This window comes from Simochromis diagramma, unplaced genomic scaffold, assembly GCF_900408965.1.
Source record: "Simochromis diagramma unplaced genomic scaffold, fSimDia1.1 OVJJ01000387.1, whole genome shotgun sequence".
Taxonomy (NCBI): domain Eukaryota; kingdom Metazoa; phylum Chordata; class Actinopteri; order Cichliformes; family Cichlidae; genus Simochromis; species Simochromis diagramma.
The window spans coordinates 3,296,990-3,319,500 of record NW_024387152.1 but is presented as its reverse complement, the minus strand read 5'-3'; the positions used below and the strand labels follow the sequence as shown (position 1 = coordinate 3,319,500).

The following is a 22,511-nucleotide window of genomic DNA, read 5'->3' as shown; positions in this document are numbered from 1 at the left end:
TAATAACAAACTGTTACAGTAAGCACTGTCACTGATGACCAAACATTCACAGTGACAGCGTTTTAAAACACGAGCCATGATGTTTTTTTTAAAACTTTGTTCCTGCTTCTGGCATGTCAAATATCTTTCATTAAAGAGACCATATACCAAGTGCAATTATTAAAGCTCAGTGCATGGCTACAGGCTACCATGAACTGAATATAACATAACATATGTAGCTTTGTCAAAATATACACTCATGTGTTACTTTCTTTAGATGCATCTTGCTAGTACTGGGTTGGACCCCTTTTTTACTTCCAGAGCTTCTTTAATTCTTCATAACAAGGTTCGACTGCTGGAAACATTTTTAAGAAATTTTGGGCCATATTGACATGACGACATCACATAGTTGTGCAGATTTGGGGGCCACAGGTCCATCATGTGAAGCACCCGATCCACTACATCCCAAGCGTGCTCTAGTGAACTCATTGTCATTGTACAAGAAACCAGTTTGAGATGATTTGAGCTTTGTAACATGGTGCATTTTTCAGCTGCAAGCAGCCACCAGAAGATAGCTACACTGTGGTTATGAAGGGACGGACATGTTCAGCAATAACACTCAGACTGTGGCATTTAAATGATGCTTAGTTGTTACTACGTGGTCCAAAGTGTGCCAAGAAAATATCCCTTCACCATTACACCACCGGCAGACTGAACAGTTACACGGCAGGATAGATCCGTGCTTTCATGTTGTTTTTTTATTCTGACCCTACGCTCATCAGACCAGACAGCGTTTTTCGAATCCTTTGTGCTTTGTTTTAGGCAAGCTTCACTTTCCTGTTCTCAGCTGTCAGGAGTAGCATACGGTGTGGTCTGCTGCTGCTGTAGCCCTTATGCTTTGTGGTTCCATGTTCAGAGAGGCTCTTTTGCATACCTTGGTTTTAAGGAGTGGTTATTTGAGTTACTGTTCCCTTCCTATTAGGTCTAAGCAGTCCAACTATTCTCCTTTCCCATTCTCATGTGTATTTTGGACTTCATCAGGTCGTCTTCATCTCTAATTGCCAAAATGCATTGAGTTGTTGCCATGTAATTGGCTGATATTTGTGTTAATGTACAGTTGAAAAGTGTACCTAATAAAGTGACCAGTGGGTGTATAACCTAAATTCAGAAGTAATATTCATGATCTGCTGCATCGAACATATTCTCTCAAGGGCATGAATAATAAAAAATAAGAGTTTTAGTACACATGTTGGAGTGGATCACAGCGGCTACAGCGAGCAGTTCAGAGGAAACGGATAATATATTTATACTTAGTATTTGTGAAGTAATTTCTAATTGTAGTGCAAAAAAATGCCCAGAGTATCGATGGAGTTATGATAGAAGTGCTATTTACAACAGTTAAACAACGTTTGTATTTAATTTTACATTTTAAAATGCTAAATGCTTTTTTTCTGGGGAAAGCTCTTGACAAACATATTTAAGTCAAAGAAATGACCAATTATACCGTTACTTCAGTGTCTTGGAAAGAATTTGAAAGCTACCATTAGCACCTTCAATTCTCATATTATCCATTGGGGGTCCCTCTAGCCCTGTCTCTAAGTCACCAGCTTGTAAGACTGCCTTTGAAGTAAATGTGACACTTCTATATCGGAGGAAACATTTATTGTTAAGCAACACTGGCTGTAGATTACATCAGCCAGTTTATCTGAATACATTTTTGAATGCATTTTTCAAATGTATAAGAAGAGCTACATTTACATGATCACAAGTTCAGGCATATTCATTTGTGATTTTTTTTTTAACCAGCTATTTGGGGCTTGTACCTTTACAAAGGGATAAGTTGAGAGTATCAGGAAGGAAACCAAATCAAGAGGGGAACGACCCCACTGTTGACAGCTGTGACATACCATGTAACAAAACTTCAATCAGTGACTTGAAAAAATGAAGATATCATGAAACTAATAACCATATGCACCACAGGTATCATCATTTTAATGCTTTATCATGTTTTTTGAATTACACAGATGCACAGTCAGTAACTTTATAAATTAATGACATGTTGATGATATCAGACAAATGAGACATATCTTAAAAATGTAAGTGACAGTTCAAGCTTCCAAAAAGCTTCTACATACGATGTACAGTACTTAAAAGGATGTGTTATATTCGCAAAAGTTTATTGTTCGAAAACCCATCAAATTCATACAGTTATGAGGGGAATTCTTACCCTGCAAAGCCAAATTTACCTCTTTTCACGAGTCAGTTACAACTAATATCTTAATTGCACCCACTGTATAGGTGGACTTGAAGTCAATGTTTCTCTGTTTAAGCTTTAATAAATGACACAGAAAACATAAAGACTGTTTTCCCATCTAGTCATCCTATGCTTAAAGATATATACAAAGGCTGAGGGGGGGAATACAGACACAGAAATAGCAGCAAGAAAAAAAAAAGTAAGAGTAAGGGTTACAATTTCTGATGAGTCAGAAAAATATTCAAAAATTAAGTTTCGTTTCATCATTAAACTGCAGAAAATTTGGGTTGAATTTATATACACAGAACTTTCATTATGGTTAAATTAAAACAAAACAAAACAAATAAATGTAGGAGCTTTCTGGTGCATTTCTTTACATGTGGCCAGGCAGAGATAGCTTGTACGAAATCTCGCGATAAGTTCGCGTCGAGGGGAGTGTCAAATTCCAAGAGAGAGGAGAGGGGAGTCAGAGAGAGGGGCGCGAGGGTGAGTTTGTAAACACTTTATTAACCTTTAAATTCACCATAGATTATTCGAGTATAGTAAATGATTACAATGTCGCGCTCGACACGACACTTTTCAGTGTTTGCTGACGTTAAAACGACACGTCTATGTAGTTGTCAAAACTGTTGTGGGAGCTACAACGTTTCATTCGGACCCACTGTGTCTCGCTTTGCACTCAAGTGTCACTCCGCCAACCAACTAAGTGCTAGCCTTTTCGGCTGTTGTTACTCTAAATACCCGAAGTGCACTTTGAAATACAGCAATTCACGTCGGATGTTATTAAATTGATTTTAATATATGTCTATTGTCACGGCAGAAAGTGGTAGCAAGTGCTGCTATCACTCACTTTTTAAGTGTGCGCTCGGCCTGTTGTTAACGCTAGCCACATTAGCTAGCCACTAGTTTTGCGTTGATAGGAAAAAAAAGTTGATTTCGAGATTTTAGCCAATCAGATTCAGCTGTCTGACGTTATTGACAGGGTTCGAACCTATGAGTGCCCTAGAAGTCGCTAACTGACGCTCTCGTGGCCAATTGCTGAACAGAATAGGCGGCATTGTTACGGGAAAAGGCTGGGCTTATGTACCCGTACGTAGCCAGAGGTAATGGAGGCTAAAAAAGACAAACCTTTTCGAAACAGTCAGCGGTGTCTTCACAAAGGAACTAAAGTTTGTGGAACTTTGGGAATTCAACTTTTAAAATCATCTTCGTTTATATTGCCGCATATGTGGAAAAAAGCGCGCTCGTGTAGATTTTTTTGGCGGTAGGATATATTGCGAGAATTTGGGTTTGCAAGAAAACCTAAAAAAAAAAAAAGTACTAATGATATCCACAGTATTGCAATTTGAACTGCTCAACGCCCCACGATCCATGTCTCCATCCATGTCAACACCTTCCTGAGAAATGTAGGTCATGTTTTTGGCAGAGTTGTGCATCATTCCTTCACTAAGAGAAGTGTTAGAACTGAGAAAACTGCACTATGTCTTGTCCAATTACTGAAGAGTAATGCGAGATGTTTGGAAGTTGGACCCAACACAAATGTTCTTTGCAGCTTGAAAATTAAACTTTTTTTTTTTTTTTTTTTAAGTGTATATTGCATGCTTTTAGGCATTTCTGTTGATTAGATTAGTTAAGTAATGATTGGCTTGAAAGTGTTGTAGAGCATGGGTAAAAGCTACTGGCTACATTTCAATGTGGTGTTCTTCTTTTTGAATTTATAGTTATAAATCTATATTTGCTTGTTAAAGTTGCAGACCACAATCAAATCTACAAAATGTTTTTGATTTAATTTTAGGAAGCTCCCTTGAGTCCATCCTGTATTGTCCTGCATCAACACTGATTTAGCTTTCAGGCCTTGTTGGTTATGCAGAAGTAGGAATAGGATTTCTTTTGTTCCATTTACTAAATCTTGTGCTCACTTTGCTTACATAAACAAAACACTTTGGTTCTTGCACACACCCAGCCATAAACCTGGATGTCCTGTCTCAAATGCTCACCTCTGATCCCATAATTATCCAAGCACATATTTGATTTGCATTTTTTTCTTTCACGGTTTCTTTTTTTATCCCTCTCCCCTCCAGCCCCCTTTAGTTATTTTTCTCTTTGTGGGGTCTCCCTACCCCCTGGCAATTTAAGCCCCAGATTCCACAGTCATGGCTGCAGTGCAAGCTATTAATACAGTTTGTTTAGTCAGTTTCCTAGCAGGCGGCGTCAAACACTGGATGGCTGTGGCTGATTATAGCTGGGACTTGTTCCCTTACACCTGCTGAGTCGGAGAAATCCAAGTTAATGTTGGGACTTTGGCATCGACTCAATGAGAGAGACAGAAATGAGAACGCTTTGAGTGCTTCCATGTCACCTTGGATGAAAGGAGGTGAAAATACTTGATATCAAAACCTGTAATTGATATCAGTGATGTGCATCAGGACTGATGTAACGAGTTGACTGATTATCTCGCATGAAATTGGGGGTCTGCATGAAGTAGCTATTTGAGGGTATAGGAAAACGTTAGTGAGACACTTCTGACAGTCGCAACATTAATTTAACTGTATCATTTCTACCTGTAAAAAAATAAATAAATAAATAAATCTAGGCGGTAATTACGGATGGCTTCTTAATGTGAAGAAAGTAAAAGATGCTGAAGAAAAGACCTTAACACATCTGTTTTAATCAGTTTAAGCAATTGGTTGGGGCAGCTATGAAAACAAATGGTGTTTTCCACCCCTGTCATCTGGAATTTATGGTGGATTTTCCACAAAATCAAATCCCACATTTCATGTTGGTGCCAGCCAGCCAAGTTAATGTCTAGCATGTCTTTAGTAAGATGTAAACTTTGAAATCTGTTCCTACTCCTGATGCCAGATGTGTCCATTTCCTCAAACAGTCCACACCCTCGGTATAACGAGCTAGATGGAGTATCTCGTTTGCAGACACGTCCACCCAAATAGACTCAGTAGATTGGAAGCACTTTGTGAGGGGCCTTGCACTGACCTGTTGCCTGCAAGAAATCGGACTTCTCTGTTTCATGGGTTCTTTGACGTGTGCAGAGAGGGGCAGCGTTTGCCTGCAAATATGATGCAGACCCCTTTTCTCATGAAGCAGAGAGACACAACCGTTAGGTTTGTTACAAGCTAAGCTTCACGGGAGAGTGTCTTATTCCAGCGCAAGGCTTCGGTAATCGCGCGCTGGCTCAAGGACTGCAGAGGGAGAGATGGAAGGAGGAAAATATACTGACTTCAACATTGGGAAAACTTTCAGACATTTATGCCTCGCCAAAAAAATGAATAATCTGTCCCACTCAATAATGTTAAATGACATGCACAACACATGTTAGAGGTACAGCCGAGGTTAATGTGGTCAGTAACTCATAAATAGTGAAATGCTAAACATTTTTAATTTGTCTTTTCTTTCCAGTTTGTCAAAAAACTCTATGTACTAAGCAACTTTTTAATTCACAAACAAATTTTTGCTCAAAAGTAATGAGACTGCAATGTTACTATACTCCTCAACAGATTTCTCCTCTTTAGTTTTTGACCCTACCTGTTGAAAATTTGTCTATGCTTGGCTGCAAACAAGATTCAAATCCTTATATCCCAGGTGAACGTGTTCTTTCATAACATCTCTGCCCTGTTGGGCTATTGACCGGGGACGTCTGGGAATGTCTCGTGGCTTCTCATTGGATGACTTTGGCGATGTGATCCCTTGGGCCGTATGGGTAGCTGTGTGGTGTGGTGTTTGCTCGGTGCATCCCGCAGCTGCTCAATCACCTTAGGATGTTGGAAGTTGTACTCATCAGTTTTTGCATTGTAGTGGCTGCATTGTCCTGCTGAGTGGGGAATCGGGCGAGGACGAGTGACGTTACCATTGTTGTCACACACAAAAAAACCTGCGCTCAAAATTAATATTAAATTAAGATACTCGTTTGCAAGAGTATCAATGCAAACAGTGGTGTCTTTGCATCTTCCAGCTGACACACAACTGCATGCAGCACCATTGTAGTCAGGCCCACAGCTCCTCCCCTCACTAACAGCTGAAATAGTTATTGTCCATAATACCGAACAACACTTTAGAAGGAATTTCAGAGGTCAGTAAAGCTCTAGTTTCAACAACATTGAAATATTAAACAGTTATCTAACCAGCACACATGGTAATGATAGCTGTTTAACTATTAGTAATTGCCCCATAGCCACATTAGTAATATGTTATCATTAACAGATGATAGTCGACTGTAGTTAGACAAAAGATGAATAATTATTGCAGGCTGAATGGGCTATTGAGCTGTAACAGACTGGATTACAGACACATGGAGAACTGGGCATTTTGCTGGCTTTTCAGAGCAGTTGGGGAAGCATAGTTGAACTGAGCAGAGAGTCCAGAGTGTGGAGAACTAATTGGAGCAAATAGAGAGTGAAATCTGGAGCAGTGCAGCAGAATTGGACGGGTTTCAGTCTTGAAGAGCAGAGCTGAGTATGTGAAGAGCTGCAGACTGAGGAGCAGTGTGAACTGTATTCAACATCTGCTGCCGGCAGATGTGGACCAGATGAGAAACTTGAGCTATTCTTTTTTTAAATTTTTTCTTTTTAACAAATGTTTATCAAAATCTGTTTCTTGTTTTGTTGTAGCCAGCTGTGAGGTCAGTTTTAAAATCCAATCAAAGACCAGTTAAGTCTTTCAGTTTTTGTTCGTGAAGATAAATTTCTTTAACCTTCAAAATCTGTAATTTTGGGAAAATTAGTTTAAAAAAAAAAAGTTAACTTTTTCCACGATATCACTACTTTGACATTATTTAGTTGCAGGATGCAGAAAATCTTGCCTGTGGTATTGAAAAGGGTATCGAATATTTTTCTGTGTACAAGTGTCGAGTTTGAAATTCTAGTATCATGACAACTTTAGACTGCTTCAATGCTTAGTTGGTATGTGTCACAATAACATGTATAAATGCATAATACATAAATACCAGGGGCAAGGATTTTCCAGCAGAATGTTTTGTTGTAATGAAATAATGTATAATGTTATTCACTTCGCCTGCCAGTGGTTGTAAGGTAGTGCTCAACTGGTCTGGTCTTGAAAGACCTGTGATTGGCCCATCGGCTATATTTTCTAAATATATGTTTTCTAAAGCTGGAAAACTTTTGCTTTTTGAATTGCAATAAACTGAAAGATAATTATGGACTGTCAGTTGATGGTTAAAAACGGAGAGTCTACCCCGGCTTCAAATCAGCATTTTTTTTAAAGTAAAAGTTTAAGAGGTGAATCACAAAAGACATCCTAGGGCTTGTGTTAAATCACAAAAGTCTGACAACATTTTTGCTCAAGAGCTGGAGGACATTGAGTATAATATATACAGTATATTACATAAATACCAGTGAGTGGCTTTATTTTTCCTTTGTGTACATGTTGGTTGTGTCTGCGTGTGTACATAACAAAGTCCTCGATGCAGTTGGTGTATTTTCAGTGGGACAGTGTTGTGTAATAGCTGCCAGACGTCACTCTGGGCCAGCTGAGAATGCTAAAACATTCATGTCCGTTGCTTCTACCCCCTCCCCCCTCCCCTCCAATTTCCCGATTTAAATTTAATGAGTTATTTTTCTAAACTTCCCAGTTTGTCTCCACGTGCAGTGTTGTTCAGCTGTGCAGAGCAGCGCAGGGTGGGGGTGGGTTGGTGGCATTAGAGATTGAAGCAGTATGCTTGCATTTTTTTGCCACTTCAGAAGAAGAAAACAAATAAAACATGCACGTATTTAACTCTCAACAACAGCATTTAATAAGAAGGTGAGAGGGGTGTTGTGTATAACTTTTATTGGAAAGCTTTTTAGGTTTTTTAGTAGATTAGAAGGGCCAACAGTGCTGCCCACATATGCCTCTATTTTTACTTACTTTACAAAATACTGTTAATACTGCGTTAATAGTACACTAAAACTAAAATCCTGGGGCACATTTATTAGAAGTTAAGAAATACAAAATGGCGTGATTATGCCCTGAAATATTTTTGAAATAATGGTTATCTTTTGATGAACTTTTTTATGTTTAATGTGTTTTTTTGTAAGTCATGTTAACAACCAGCTAGCAAAAGGTAGCTACACTCTAACAATATATACATATTGGTAAAAAAAAAAACTATACATAATTTAAAGTACTTACTAATATAACAATAAACTGGTTAAATGTTCATGTTTCAAAAAACTTGTTAGTTTTAGCTATGTCAAATTACCTTAAAACTCTTCATCCTGCTTCTCAGGAGCTGAACCATCCACCTTAAGATTGCAAAATTTCATAATATTTAAAATATAAGTATCAGATGTTCATTTAGAAGTAGTAAGATGACCTGGAGAACAAAATGAAGCGAGGTCAATGGGAATGTGTCCAGTGCCAGAGATCTGTTGTGTGGAAACACATGAAAACCTTCATAAAGTGAATGAGGAGGTACTTAACCTTAGATTGCATGTGCGTGCACAGAGAAACAGCTGACTCAGAGAGCGGGAAACATTGAATGAGGGGTACAAGAAGGGGAGGGGAGGCAAGGTGGCAGAGAGGTGAGGAGAGAGTAGTAATGAGAGAAGGAGGCATTGGAAGTGAGGAAAAACGAGACAGGGAAAGAGAAGGAGACGGAGATGTCTTTGTGTAAACGGTAGCTGCCGTCCTCTCGTGTAAGCAGGCTCCTCATTGGCCAGCCCGAAGCCCCCGTGTGTGTGAAGGAAGTATCACCAGGGAAACTTCTTCTCGCTGCCACTGTGCGTGTTTTCCTCCTTGCCAGGGTTATTTTTAAATACCATTCGGCTTCCTGCTCAGACTAAAGACTACAAGCCACAGCATCTCTGTTTTGTTGTTTTCAGGATTTTGCCAGTACACACACCAACAAAAAAAAAAAAAAAAAAAGCTGCAACAATGTTCTCTTCTTCTCCTCTACCACAGTTACATTGCAGGCTCTTTGCAAAAATGGGGGACGACCGACCTTTTGTGTGCAGTGCTCCTGGATGCGGACAGGTAAGTCCTCTCTTTTCATGTCCTGCTCTCTGTGGTAGTAATCTTTGCCTTTTGTAATTGCTTACCAAAGGTCAGTACTGCACTTCACAGTATTGTACTTCTCAAAGAAAACTATATGAAACCTAAAAATAAATAGCCGTTCTTTTTGAGAACGCACTGGTTTTAATGTAGCGCTATATACAACAACCCTGAAAAGATCCGTTCTCACTGCAAGCGTAAACGGACATATTTATGCAACACTTATAATTAACATCACACCGATGACATTCATGCTAGCATGCCGTTTTGTGAGACAATGCTGTCTCCTTTTGCAATGACTCACTGGAAGCTCCAGTGAGTAATCAGCACCGTTATTGTTTCAACCTGTCACTGCTGACTTCTAAGCGCCTGCAGACACAGGTTTGAGCCGAGGCAGTGACTCAGCTGAGTGCCAGTAGTGCACTCACATGCCTGTTACGTGGTGTTTCGACGAGGCTTGGTTTGATATCATAGAATAGAAGAAGGAAGAAATTAAAAAGGAGTCTGTTCTTAGACTCATGATTATTCAACACAGGAAATCATCATGTCTGATGCTGTGTTCATTTGGGTGTGATATCCTTAGAGCTAGTAGTGAAATGCTTCCTGGGAATCTGAAGGAAGAAAGTGTTTATGGGTTTACGCAATACTTGGGATTCTTGGGACTTCTTCCATGCTCTGATCAGAAGAATGGGATTGTGGTTTGAACAGCAGTCATGTAAAGCAGTTGAACATGCATAGTCGATAAATAAGTGATGATGAGTTGTTTGGTAATTTTCTTTTCAGAACATCGCAGACATCTAGGGACCCTTCCTTTGTCTTTCTTTACATGTTTTTGTGATGTAAATACTCTGCATATTTCATTGGTTTGATTACTAATTTATTTTACTGCTTAAGCAACAGAGACCTAAAGAGGCAAAGTGATGTGGATGGCAGTGCTGGTCTGCAGCTGTGTCACTCTCAAAGCATTGTTTTAGAGCCAGACTGTTGTATAAACAGGTGTGGGATGGCAGAGTGGTGCTAGATGTTTGGGTATGTTGTCAGTATCGCAGTGCCACCTCACTTTAGAGAACCCGTACAAGGTTATAAACAAACAGTTTTCTTTCTTTTGTTTTGGTTGAATCTATGTCAAAGGGCAGAAGAAATGCAAAACAAAAATAATGAGAAAAGAAATCACATTTGCTTAGCACCTTTTTAAGAAACACAGTCACTTTACACACACTATCTGATATCACTGTGTTGGTGTTTCTATGTCATGATAATTATGTTAGAGTAGCATTATCCAAGAATTTGGCTAATGATCATATATTTATTCTATTGTACGAAAAAAATAAAGAAAACACTTGAAATTCTTACAATTCTTTCCAGAACAGAATTTTATATAAACAAAGAGGAAAACATGTCTTTTTTCCCCACATTGCAAAGCTACGATAGCACAACTACATGATCGTTCAGTTGCACTGCTGATCCTGATCTAAAGCCTGAACCATGAAATAATTGCCAGAAAATTAAAATTTTTTGGAAATTGAGTGTTTATTGAACTTTCTGATGAGATAAAAAAAATCATTTGCACGTATTAGCTTTAATTTGTAGAAACTGTGTATCAAATATGATACCATTGGCTCTAAAGCGTTAAGATAATGCAGGAACTACACCAACACGGGGGTATCAGATGCGCACACACACACACACACACACACACACACACACACACACACACACACACACACACACACACACACACACACACACAAAGTCAAAGGCATCAGTGAAATAAAAAAAAAATAAAAAAAACAGGTGAAATTGAATAAAGTTGTCATGGTACACATGTAACAACTTCTCGCTGGTTAAGATTACAGAATTTTTTGGGGAGTCATGTTTGTGATCACTTAACTGTAATATTACTTTCTTTTAGCTCGGTTTTCATCTCTGCCTACTCCTGAGAGAAAAATGTGGCTCTGTAGCTGATAATGAATCCACTTTGTTAACAAGCTAAATGAATTGTTTCTTCAGTTAGTGATGGAACCACATCATCAGATTTTTGGTAACCAGGGTTGAGGTTTTTTTTTTTTTTTTTTTTCTTCTTCTTAAACCAAAACAACAAAAGACAAAATCTCAGTTTAGTGCTCTGCAGGGTTCTTACCACAAGTGGTCCAGCTCACATGCCACAGCAGTTAAAACAGGAGTAATATACAGATATTGATATACACAGGCTTGGTGTTATCTTAACAAGCAAGTAATGCATGTAAATGCAAATACAGTCTAAAATTGGCAACAATCAAATTTCCGTTATAATACTGACAAGGCATTCGATTTGATGGTTTCCACTACTCTGCGGTAGTGGTCGGTATTAAAGGCATTGAGGTTCAGTACTCTATCCTGTACATTTGCCAGCACCTTCATTATATGTTTATACATTTTCTGGCCTTTAATTGCGATTTGCTGCTAATTATTGTATCCTTTATGTCCAAATACTGTTTTAATGCTGCCCTTTTAAATGCAACAGTTCTCTACTGGGAAAGTCTGAATCATGCCCATAATAGAACAAGGATGATTGATTCCTGGCTTTGCTCAGGATTTTCCTTTTACCAAGTTAACAGCAACAACAACAAAAACAACAACAGCAGCTCCCCTATTATATGATGCCCAGTATTTATGGCGTGGGGAGGAGTAATCCTAGCTGCCATTTTCTCATACATGGAGATTAGTTGGAGATAGTTTTTCTCCACAAGACCTAGCTGCCTTGTTCAGAGGAATGAGACAGATGGGACACGTATTGGTGATGCTCCTGGTCGGGCTAAAAATAAGCCCCCCGACACTTGACTGTGTTTCCACTTCACTCTCACGACTGAACTCGCAACTGCAACACGGGACCCTAAAATAGGCCTCAGTGAATGGTGAATAGGCTGGTGCCAGAGCCAAGATTATTTCTCCTACGTCTCTCGAGTGAATCACCTCACCACTTCTCAAAAGAAGTTCCATGTCTCCGAGGACGGCTGTTAATGCCGTCTGTGCGGTTGATTTGAGCTAACGCCAGGCTGCTTGTAGCTTAAGCTGCAAGCAGCCAAAAGGAAGTAACAGAATTCAGACTTTCTTTTATCATTACAGACTCACAGTTCATACATGTGTTTTACACACTAATTCATTGGACAACACCAAGTTACGTGTGCAGCTATTTCTGCAGCTTTTGTGGGCAGTTCTGTCGATATTTTTTTTCTCCCTCTTCCTTTATTTTTATTTATATATACTTCTCTATCAAGTTGTTGACATTTTCACCTTTTTGTCACATACTGGGTGCTCCACAGACTGCATGTGTTGGCCACAAAAGATTATCTATCGCTGATTTTAGCAATACAAAAAACAGGATGTCTCTTCAGAACGCAGTTGCCGTTTCTTGTTGGCTAATTCATATAATGTTCTCTTTCGTCTTGTTCGCTTTTCCAGAGGTTTACCAACGAGGACCACTTGGCAGTACACAAACACAAACATGAGATGACGCTGAAATTCGGACCAGCCAGGACTGATTCGGTCATTATTGCAGGTACTCTCGTCCGTGTGAGACAGACGTTCATCTTCACTGTGTTTTTAAATGTCCTCATGCAGCATTCAGATGGACAATATTTACCCTAACGTCAGCGTGCTCCAACACTAGATATCACATGGGGTTTTACATTCAGTGTAAGTGTGAACTAACTGTGGTGTTGTTACTTTGAATAGTTATATCTGCTCATTATATTTTCCTAGACCAGACACCTACTCCCACTCGTTTCCTAAAGAACTGCGAGGAGGTTGGCCTGTTCAATGAGCTGGCCAGTTCCTTTGAACAAGATGATGATGAGAAGAGGGCCAAGAACTCTGTAAGCAACACTTGCGGTTGATGATTTTTATCTTCTTTTATCTCTGCGCTTGTGCATGACCGTGTGCATTACAGTGTACAGTAACCGAAGAAATTTTCTACAGAGACTCGACATGACCAGAAAGAATTACATTTTACTTCCTTCTTTTTTTATCTCAAGTATTAATTCAGTCAAAAAATTTACAAACTTGAACTTCCTGCCTTGCACACAGTCCGTGTGTCATTTACATTTCAGTTTTTGCAGCAATTTCTTTTTAAGCTGTTTGGTGTTTTATTGCACTTTATATGCGTTTCAGAGCTGGGGTTGTGGCTGTTTAGTTTGTGATGAATGCCCACTTCCCTTTTTTTTTCTTTTTTTAATATACTTTGATCTATATGTAGTGTAAGCCTATTCTCTTTATCTGTAACTCATTTTCAGCTCCCTGCTTCCAACTCAGTGGCTTTGGACATGAGCCTGCAGACACCATCAGAGGTGAAGGTGAAACAGGAGGCACCTGTAGAAGTCGACTCTTCACCCCCAGACAGCCCTGACTCCACATCTGGGAAGTCGGACAGCAACAGGGAGCCTCTAGTTAAAGGAAAGGTACAAGAAAACTTGATAAGGGGGATTGCATAGGTGTGTAGAGAGGAGGGGAGTATCTCTAAGTGATGTTGCAAGTAATTCATGATACATTGTGGCTGCAGTGGTTGCAGAAATTTGTTTGGGGATACAAATGATGTGTGACATAAAAGCCTAATTTATTTTATTTTTTGTTTTAATCTTGTAGGACACACCACCCAGGAATTCAGCCCCTACCCCGACTATTGTGCGTCCAGGTTCCCTCCCACTACATTTGGGCTTTGATGCTCTGCAGCCCACCATGCCATCACCCACTTCCGTCATCACACAGGCTCCACCCTCAAATCGTACTTTGGGGTAAGTTAAGTTCCACATCCTTTGGTTGGTCTTTGCTAAACTCTTTAAGCTTAATCTTCAACTTAAAATAAATTCTAGCTTAAAAAACATGTTTTGCAAACAATGTGACAACATCTCATGTTCTTGCAAGTGAACCTTTAATGTCAAAGATGCCATCATGTTCTTTCTTTTTTCTTTTCTTCTTTTTTTGTGGTCCCGACGGGTCAGCCACAGTCAAAAACAACCAAAAGCTGTGCTCTGACAAAAAATTATGCCAGTTTTGATCTTGTGAAATAGGATGTGAAGTTTTGCGAAGTATTCATGATTAATAAGAAAGATACGCAGCTTTAAAGGGAACTATTGAATTTGTTTTTCCTGTTACAGACACTATAAAATAGGTGTTAGGATTACCAGCTGTTGCAGTTTTCCCCTGTTAACACAAGTCTTTATTTTCATATACAGATGTATGTAAAGTAACACAGCAGCAATTTAGATGTTATCTTGGGATAATGGAAAAGATGATCATGGTTCACATCAAATCTGTAACATTTCACTGAAAACAAGTACACGCTAATAAGAGAAAGTTTATAGCATATCAGTTTATTTGCATTCTAAACTCATGCATTTTATAATTGGGTATAACTTATCAAAATGTTTCTCATTTATGGACATTAATGTGTTGCATAAAAGCCCAACGATGTGTAGTACGTCAATTACTGTACGGGAAGCTACAGCCTTCGATATCCTGCACAAAACTCAGCCCATGAACCTGTAACATGATTCTTCCTTATGTCTGCAGCAATATTATATGCATAGGATTTATAACCATTATAAATAATAAAAAATGATAAATTAATGTTTATATTTGCTGTCGAATCAGTCAAGTTAAGCACGGACGCTGCACAGTGTTTCAGACAAAAGTCGACAACTTCACACATTTGTGAAAATGGCTGCAGAGAGGGTAAAAATCTCTTGCTTGTCACACTCAAGGTTTCGAAGGAAGTCATAATATAAATCTAAACTTTTTATCTTTGGACATGTAAAATGTGAAACAGCATTAAACTGGTTAAAAACTGGTATTAGAGGGAATGCATATATGTTAAATCATAATTTGGAGTGTTTGCATTCAGATATATTTATATTTGACAGAATTGCGTATTTAAGCTAAGATCAAACAATTTCACGTCATTAATATCAGAACTACTATAGTCTTTTTTCCCCCCATTTTGATGTTTTGTTTTTCATTCAGTTTAGTTTCAGTTTGTTTCCACTCTGGGGTTTCTTGTCTCAGTTTTGTTTCTATTGTTTGAAAATGTTTAGTTTTAGTCTAGTTTGCATTATTTTCCATTTTTTAGTAGATGGATGAATAAATATAATAATAACACAAAACTATACAAAGTCTCAGTAAACATGACCATCATTGCCTTATCAGGGAGGTTGTAATAGTTTTGTTTTTTGGCCAAACTAGCAAACAGTAAAATTCTGTTTTAATTTGAGCTTAGTTTAAATATTCATATTTATTTTTCAAGTGTAGTTTTCATTTTTATTTTATCTAAAATGTGTTTTCCACACTGGTTTTAGTTTTTAGTTCAGTTTTTAGCAAGTCACAATAACCTTGATCAAGAACAACTCAAATAAAATTGTGTTTTTTACTGGATTATAATATTGTGTTACACACATCAACCCAGGTTTGTCATTTGATTGTGGCTGACCCTGAGAGGAACAAAATACAGTTTAGTTCATGAATCTATGAAATATTTTCTCATCATTAAGCGATGGACTGCATGTTCTATTTCTTAAAAAGCATAATTTAAAATTCATTAACAAACACAAGAGTGAATCTCCTGTTCTTATTTGTCCTCTGCTGTCTGTCTCTCCAGTTCACCGACGAGCCATTACCCTATGATGATGCTTCCCTCTGGTCAGGCAGTGCCTGTGCTGCCTGGTCCTGTTCAGATGCCTTCTGTCATTAATGTAAGGCAGACTAACAGTCTAAGTATGTTGTAACTTTACTTTATAACTTAGAAGTTGGTTTAGTTTTAACCCATGCATTTGTGTCTCATATTTGATCACCAGCTGGCTCGACCCATGTGCATGGTACCCAACATTCCTGGGATCCCTGGTCCTCCTCTGGGAGGCAGCAGCAGCGGCTCCAACTCCCCCTCTGGCTACAGCATCCACTCAGAGGCCAAGATGGTCAGCACTAGATTAGCTCTCTATTTTTATCTATTTATCTGTTCTTTTTGTCTCCATCTTCACCCTCCAGCCTTCCGCTGCACAGGCTTAGGTCCTTCGTCATATGATCTTTTACTGTGGTTGCTTGTTTATGTAACCCTTTCACCTGACAACACAGTTTGCACTCATTTTATGATAGTGCAATGCACACACAGAGATTCATGCACAGTTTCCACCTTGCAGCTATGTCCCAGATGAAACTGAGAGAGTACAGTTATTGTTTATGGTATTTAAAACATATAAAGTATCCCCTTTAGCACATTCCTCTGTTTAACCTAGCCCCTCACTCCTTCAGTCGTAAGAAGATGATCATCGGTGTAATTAAAGACAAACTTTTGTTTGTGGTTTTTGTTTTTATTTGGGGTTGGGGGGGTTTCGGGCTGATCTGCAGAATCTTTTTGTTCATGGCGCTTCTAATACGATATGATCATTATCGAGGTTGCTTTATATATATATATATATACACATACATATATAGCATTTGACTGCTTGTGTACCTTCAGGGCTGCAATCACTTTTTTTAATCATCACGGCTGAATTAGTCACAACTTAAATCAAACATGATCAAAATCCGAGAACTGCTGCGGGAGCATATAAAGCCTCCAGATCTGACTGAAGGAGGTCACATGAATCTGTTGCTGAAAACAGTTCAGAGAGAGCACATCTGTAAATGTTCTCCTCGGAGAGAATCAGGCTTCTCCATGTTTTAAACAACTTTAAAACATGCCAAAAATTGGTAACTAGGGTCTTGTCCAGGTTGTTATTGCAAAGTGTGAATCAGTTAATGTAGACGCAGCACAGTGAAGTTGTAGACATGCTGTTGGCACTGATTCAGACACGCTTTGATTATGACTTTCTACAAAGTTACAATGAAGTTTTTCATGATTTTTTTTTTAAATTCCTGTGGCTGTTATTGATGTTGCTTATTTGACTGTTGTTCTGTAGCGTCTGAAGGCTGCGCTGCAAAGCCCGTCAGGACAGAGTATGGGGATCATGGCCATGGGCAGCAGCCCCATGGTACCTCAGAAGGCAGAACAGAGTCAGCTGCTGGTCCAGCAGCCAGACGCACCATCACCTGCACAACCTCAGGTACTCAATGTTAAGTATAAATTCCTGACTGTAACATGTTTTTTGTCATCCATACAAAATATGCTTTAAACTTGGATTAAAGATGATCACATCTAAGTCATCTAAACTTTCTTTATTATATATCACATCACTTGTTTTAGTTAACAGAAAATTGGGGATGTTCTTGTTGTGCCGAGATGACTCTGGTGTGTGCTGGCTAAAATGAAACTGTGACTCATACTTCCCTTTTCTCGTCTTTTTTCCACTCATCTCATCTGTCTGTGTGTTTCCTTCTGACCTTTACCCTGCTTCTCCCTCCAGGTATCTCCAGCACAGCCTACAGGTGGGCGTCGACGGCGGACGACAGACGATGACCCCGACGAACGAAGGCAGCGTTTCCTCGAGAGGAACCGGGCGGCAGCATCCCGTTGCAGACAGAAACGCAAACTGTGGGTCAGCTCCCTAGAGAAGAAAGCCGAGGAGCTCAGCACTTTGAACGTCTCACTGTCGGTGAGTGGGCCTCCAGTGGGTGGATGCTGCTGATGGGGCTTCTAACTACTTGTAAAAGTTTGAGAGGTGGATTCCAGATAAGATAAATGAGTTTGCATTAGTATTGAGTAAATTCTTTTTGCAAATGAACATAGCTGATAGATTTGAAACAATGGAAACCACTACATCTTGTTTCATATCTTTATTTTGTCAAATGGAAATTTTAGGTAATATTTGCACCTTACGCCTTGTGGGAAATGTACGCTGCTCTGCAGTGGAAGCAAAACCATTTCAACTTTTTTTTTTCTACCGGAAAATCCATTAGGGAAGAAAAATATGGGAAGTCTGTATTTTAAATTACATAACCAAGCATTAATTTTTTCCTTATTGGTTTGGGAAGTGTAATGTAATTTCTGAAATGTAGTATTGTAGTACTAATCAGTCTTTTTTTTTTCTTTTTCTTTTTTTTTTTCTCCCCCCCATCCTCTCAGAATGAAGTGTCTCTGTTGCGTAATGAGGTGGCTCATTTAAAGCAGCTGCTCCTGGCCCACAAGGACTGTCCTGTAACCACCTTACAAAAGAAGACTGCCTACTTAGGTGAGCCCTGCACAGCTATGCCCTGTTCACACGGTGCTATTTAAAGTTAGAGGAAACTTGAGTCTGAATTGCATGTCTTAGATATGTAGAAATATAGTAGATGTATTGCGCAAAGCATAAAGAGCTAAAATGAAATTTGAACCTCAAAGTCGCTCTCACATTTTAATCGAAACACACGGCTTTGGTGTGTAGCTCTCTACTTGTGATTGCAAGAAGAAATGAGCAGGCCTAGGTTACAATATAGCCATGCTGCTGTGCCTTTAGTATCTTCATGTGAGCTGTAGTTTTCTTCAGTGCCCACAAAGTAATTGTAATTTTGTTGAAATAATTAGGGTTCAGTTTGTTATGGCAACGGCCACAGTGGATAATAATGTGTCCAAAAATTATTAATAGAGTTGGATAAAAAAGCAACATTTGCAATTTAGATATTGCTAAGGGCTGATGGTAACATTAAAATAATAAAACAAGAACTATAATTAAGTAGCAAAATCTTTGTTCCAGTACTTCTTGTTTTATTTATAGTATTTTTTGGGGCATTTCCTTGATTTTGGAAGGGATAAAGTTACTGAATATAGCTTGATTTTCACTCGAATAAAAATTAACATAATGTCCAAAGATTTTCAGCAATGAAAACTGTGGAATGTGCTCAATATAAATGAGATAAATATCTTTGCCTGTGTTGCCTTTTTATTTTTTTGTATAGCTGCAGATGAGAGCATGAAAGACATGTCAGAGCCTACAGGTTCCCCTGCCCCGGTGATTCAGCACAGCTCTTTGGCGCCTAGCCCTTCTACGGGGCAAAACGGCCTGAGCTCAAGGGCAGCAGCTGAGGCTATGGCCATGTCAGTGCTGGCAGGAATGGGCCAGCAGCAGAGAGCTGAGAGCGGACCCTCTCACATTATCATGGCTGCACAGTCTCAATCTGCTGCCAGATGATGAGCGATGCCACCAAGGCCCACACTTGGCTCATCACCCAGGGTAGAAAAGGCTCCCACCTCCCAGGTTCCTTCATTTTTAAATTCAGAATTTCACATCTTCTCCTCTGCCCCCCCTCCCCTCTGTGGTCTTTCTAACCCTCCTGGGGAGCCATCTTGCTGGGGCCTGGAGCTCATCAGCAGCCTTCTGGGAAAGGACTGAGACTTTTAAGAGAGCTTCCTGTTAACTTTGCCATAGACTACAGGGGCTGGACTCCAATACCCCCTCCCCCCTGTTTCCTCCTGTGCGTCCCTACTCAACTGTCCTCACCCTCAGTAATAAGGACTCTTCACTGGACTGTAGGACTGCATCAAGTATACTGCCATAACGATCTTCCCACGTGGACACGTGCCGCACAGGTGTTTCGTAAACTTTTTTTTTTTTTGTGTGTGTGAATTAAATCCGATATAAACAGCACACAGGGCTCTACACTTTTTCCAGCAGGGAACAGTGCCTTGTTCTCCTCGTCACTTTAGCCTTGCACGCACACCCACACATGCCATCACAGAATGCCTCCCTATACATCCTCAGCTCCAAAGATGCGATAGTTGTCTAGAATTCTCTGACTCACATCTCAATTATTCACTCAGACCTTTAGTAAATGGTTCTCAGCCACAACACGATCTCAACCTAGACCCAAAAACCTTACCTCATGTACACCCCTTTATGATAAAGTGTATTAACTGTGTGTGTGTGATTGTATATTTATGTACATCAGAACATAGCAGTTTGCCTACTCCTGATCTGATGCATTATTAGCTAGATTGTTAGCATGTGACTTTTCTAATAGGGTTTTTGATACAGTATGTGCAGCTATATTTCTTTTAACTAATTGGCACGTCCTCCCAGATTGACCCATGTAACCAAAATTATGTTAGATTGCGATTTAAAAATAAGTTTGTTGGAGCAGATTTTTTTTTTTTTTTTTTTTTCTGACCTGAAGGGAATTGAACTTTTTCCACCTTTTCATATTTCCTGAAACAGGCAGGTGGTTTATTGGTGTGTAAATGGATGCCTTTTTCCATTTTTACATGTAACTGTTCTGGTGACTGTTTTCTCTTCGTGTGTGGGCCCTGCTGGACTTACTGTAACTGTTATTTTCACACTTTTCAGGATGGTTGCACATCCTTTGCTGCTCGTTTGAAAATGCGATGAACCCCTTGTTCTGTATGCTCTCTACCAAACCGAAACTAAGCCATAATGGATCTCTCCAAAGACTATCTGGTACTTGTCCTGGGACAGAAGTGAATACCCTGACTGTTATTTTGTGATTCAGAGGTTGCAGTGGCACTATGACAGTATATCACTGCTTGTAACTTGCACTTACACACAGTCTTTCACACAGTGTTTGATCATTTTGCCTTAAGATCACATTTGTGCCTCCGATACCCCCCCCCCTCACATAAATATATACAGATTTGCTTGTATGGGGGCAAAAAACGGCTCTAGAGAATTATATTAGTCAGTGTATATAAATTGGGAAAAAATGAACATCAATAAATATAACATTTAATTAATAAACAAAGCTTTTTGAGGCCTTTAAGTAAATAAAAAGTGTCTTTTTAGAATATTGTTAAAATATTGAAGTACTTGTCTGTCATCTGGTGGAGAGACGGAGCAAAGACATCTCCAGTGGTCAGAGCTTTAAGGGCAGAAGACGAGCTGTCTTGTGACTGTTTCTGAAAGGCTCCAGTTCTTTTACAATATCCCCCAGATGTTTTATCCAGATATCGATATATTTTTACATGAATGCTCAAAGTGGTTTGCTTTTTTTCCCCCTGTCCCTCTTTAGCCCTCTTTCTTAATATTTTCGCGAGATATGATATTTCAAAAACAGGATATGACTTATTAACATAAGGACATTTATGCACTAAAGTAATGCAGGTTAACTATTGCTTTGTATTTCTGTTCAATTTACTTTTTTTTTCAGAGATATCAGAATGTTTTTTGTTTTTTCTTTAATGATGGTTTTCTGTTATCTGTACTGTATACACAAATGGGAATTTGCTGAGCAACTTTAATACCTTTTCCCTTTTGACTGAACCTCTCCTCCTACAGTCTCAACGGCGACCTCGGCAATTTGTGTAAGTTGCTGGCAGTCAAATAGACGATTGTTCATTTGAAATGAAAATTCAAACTGCATTTAGCTTTTATGTTTTCTTGTATTATTTTGTTGCGTGCTGTCTTTAGCACCACACTCTTCATCATAACGCTTCTGATTGCGCTGATGAATATAGACTAATTTCTTTAACACAACGATTTGTGTTTTTGTTGGTTTGTTTTCTCAACAGAAAAATGGACTTGTGCTTTTTGTTGTTCTTTTTTTTTTTTTTTTTAAAAGAAATTTTACCCCCTCTTTTTCTTTTCTTCTTTTTTTTTAATACCTTTTAACAATCGGTCGTGTCTTTTGAGCTTCGTTGTCTAACTTATTGTTTAAATTGGTCAAATAACAATAATCTTTTCAGTCTTTGGCCTGTTAACGATGGGCCAGACTTGTTCTAAACATAGCAATTTAGTGGGAAATACAGTAATGTGAAAATTACACATAGTGTATTGATGGTTTTTCACACTCCCTTTGTTGGACTGATAATTTCTAAAATTGTCCTTGTATTGTACATATCTGTACTATATGAATATATTTACTTTTCCATGCATGTCCAAGAGGAATACCATGAACACTTACAGTGCTGCAGTTTTAATTAAAGAAACTACATCATAATGAACATTTATACTGTTTTATCTGTGTTCAGTTATCATATCAAAACATGTTTTCTATTGTAATGTAATTATTAATATGAATGATTAAAGTGGAGACTTAGTTTGATTAAAAAGAGATATGAAAGGAAATGATGTATACAAAGGCATTGAATAATACTCTTTCAAGTACTTCTGCAATATTGTCCAAAGATTTTGAGCCCCTCCTCACTTTTTAAATATTGTGCTTGGAAAATGGGAAATTGATGCATGGATTTATTGAAGCATGCAGACATATGTGGATCTTTAAGGCAAAAACAACAACAACAACAGTTTGTACAATTCTAATGAGCTTGAAAGTCAATATTTGGTATGACCACTTTTATTCTTCAGCACAGTGTGAACTCTGTGACATAAGATTCCCCGTTATTTCTTTAAATAATCTTCAGGGTTAATTCTCCAGGCTTCTT

At 38.8% G+C, this 22,511-nt stretch overlaps 1 protein-coding gene across 3 annotated transcripts; it reads left to right on the top strand.

Annotated features, from left to right (window-relative positions):
- Window positions 1-2,632: 2,632 nt before the first annotated feature.
- atf7a (activating transcription factor 7a) lies at window positions 2,633-22,194 on the top strand. 3 transcript variants are annotated; one of them, XM_040047629.1, is made up of 12 exons: window positions 2,633-2,719; window positions 9,146-9,217; window positions 12,677-12,773; window positions 12,977-13,089; window positions 13,507-13,671; window positions 13,856-14,004; window positions 15,864-15,957; window positions 16,060-16,179; window positions 17,164-17,307; window positions 17,608-17,796; window positions 18,267-18,372; window positions 19,076-22,194. In XM_040047629.1, the coding sequence occupies exons 2-12, from the start codon at window positions 9,170-9,172 to the stop codon at window positions 19,306-19,308; spliced, it is 1,458 nt and encodes a 485-aa protein (XP_039903563.1). In that variant the 5' UTR covers window positions 2,633-2,719; window positions 9,146-9,169; the 3' UTR covers window positions 19,309-22,194. The 3 variants fall into 3 exon arrangements, with proteins under 3 accessions (XP_039903563.1, XP_039903565.1, XP_039903564.1); XM_040047631.1 differs by lacking the exon at window positions 2,633-2,719 and adding an exon at window positions 2,737-3,639 and having other exon boundaries at window positions 19,076-19,308; XM_040047630.1 differs by lacking the exon at window positions 2,633-2,719 and having other exon boundaries at window positions 2,737-9,217; window positions 19,076-19,308.
- The last annotated feature ends 317 nt before the right edge of the window (window positions 22,195-22,511 follow it).

Excerpts from the sequence above, each read along its gene's own strand:
- atf7a (XM_040047630.1), top strand. The coding sequence starts at position 9,119 with ATGTTCTCTTCTTCTCCTCTACCACAGTTACATTGCAGGCTCTTTGCA. Across the intron at positions 14,005-15,863 it reads CCCTCAAATCGTACTTTGGG|TTCACCGACGAGCCATTACC; the intron begins GTAAGTTAAGTT and ends CTGTCTCTCCAG. Across the intron at positions 17,797-18,266 it reads CTTTGAACGTCTCACTGTCG|AATGAAGTGTCTCTGTTGCG; the intron begins GTGAGTGGGCCT and ends CCATCCTCTCAG.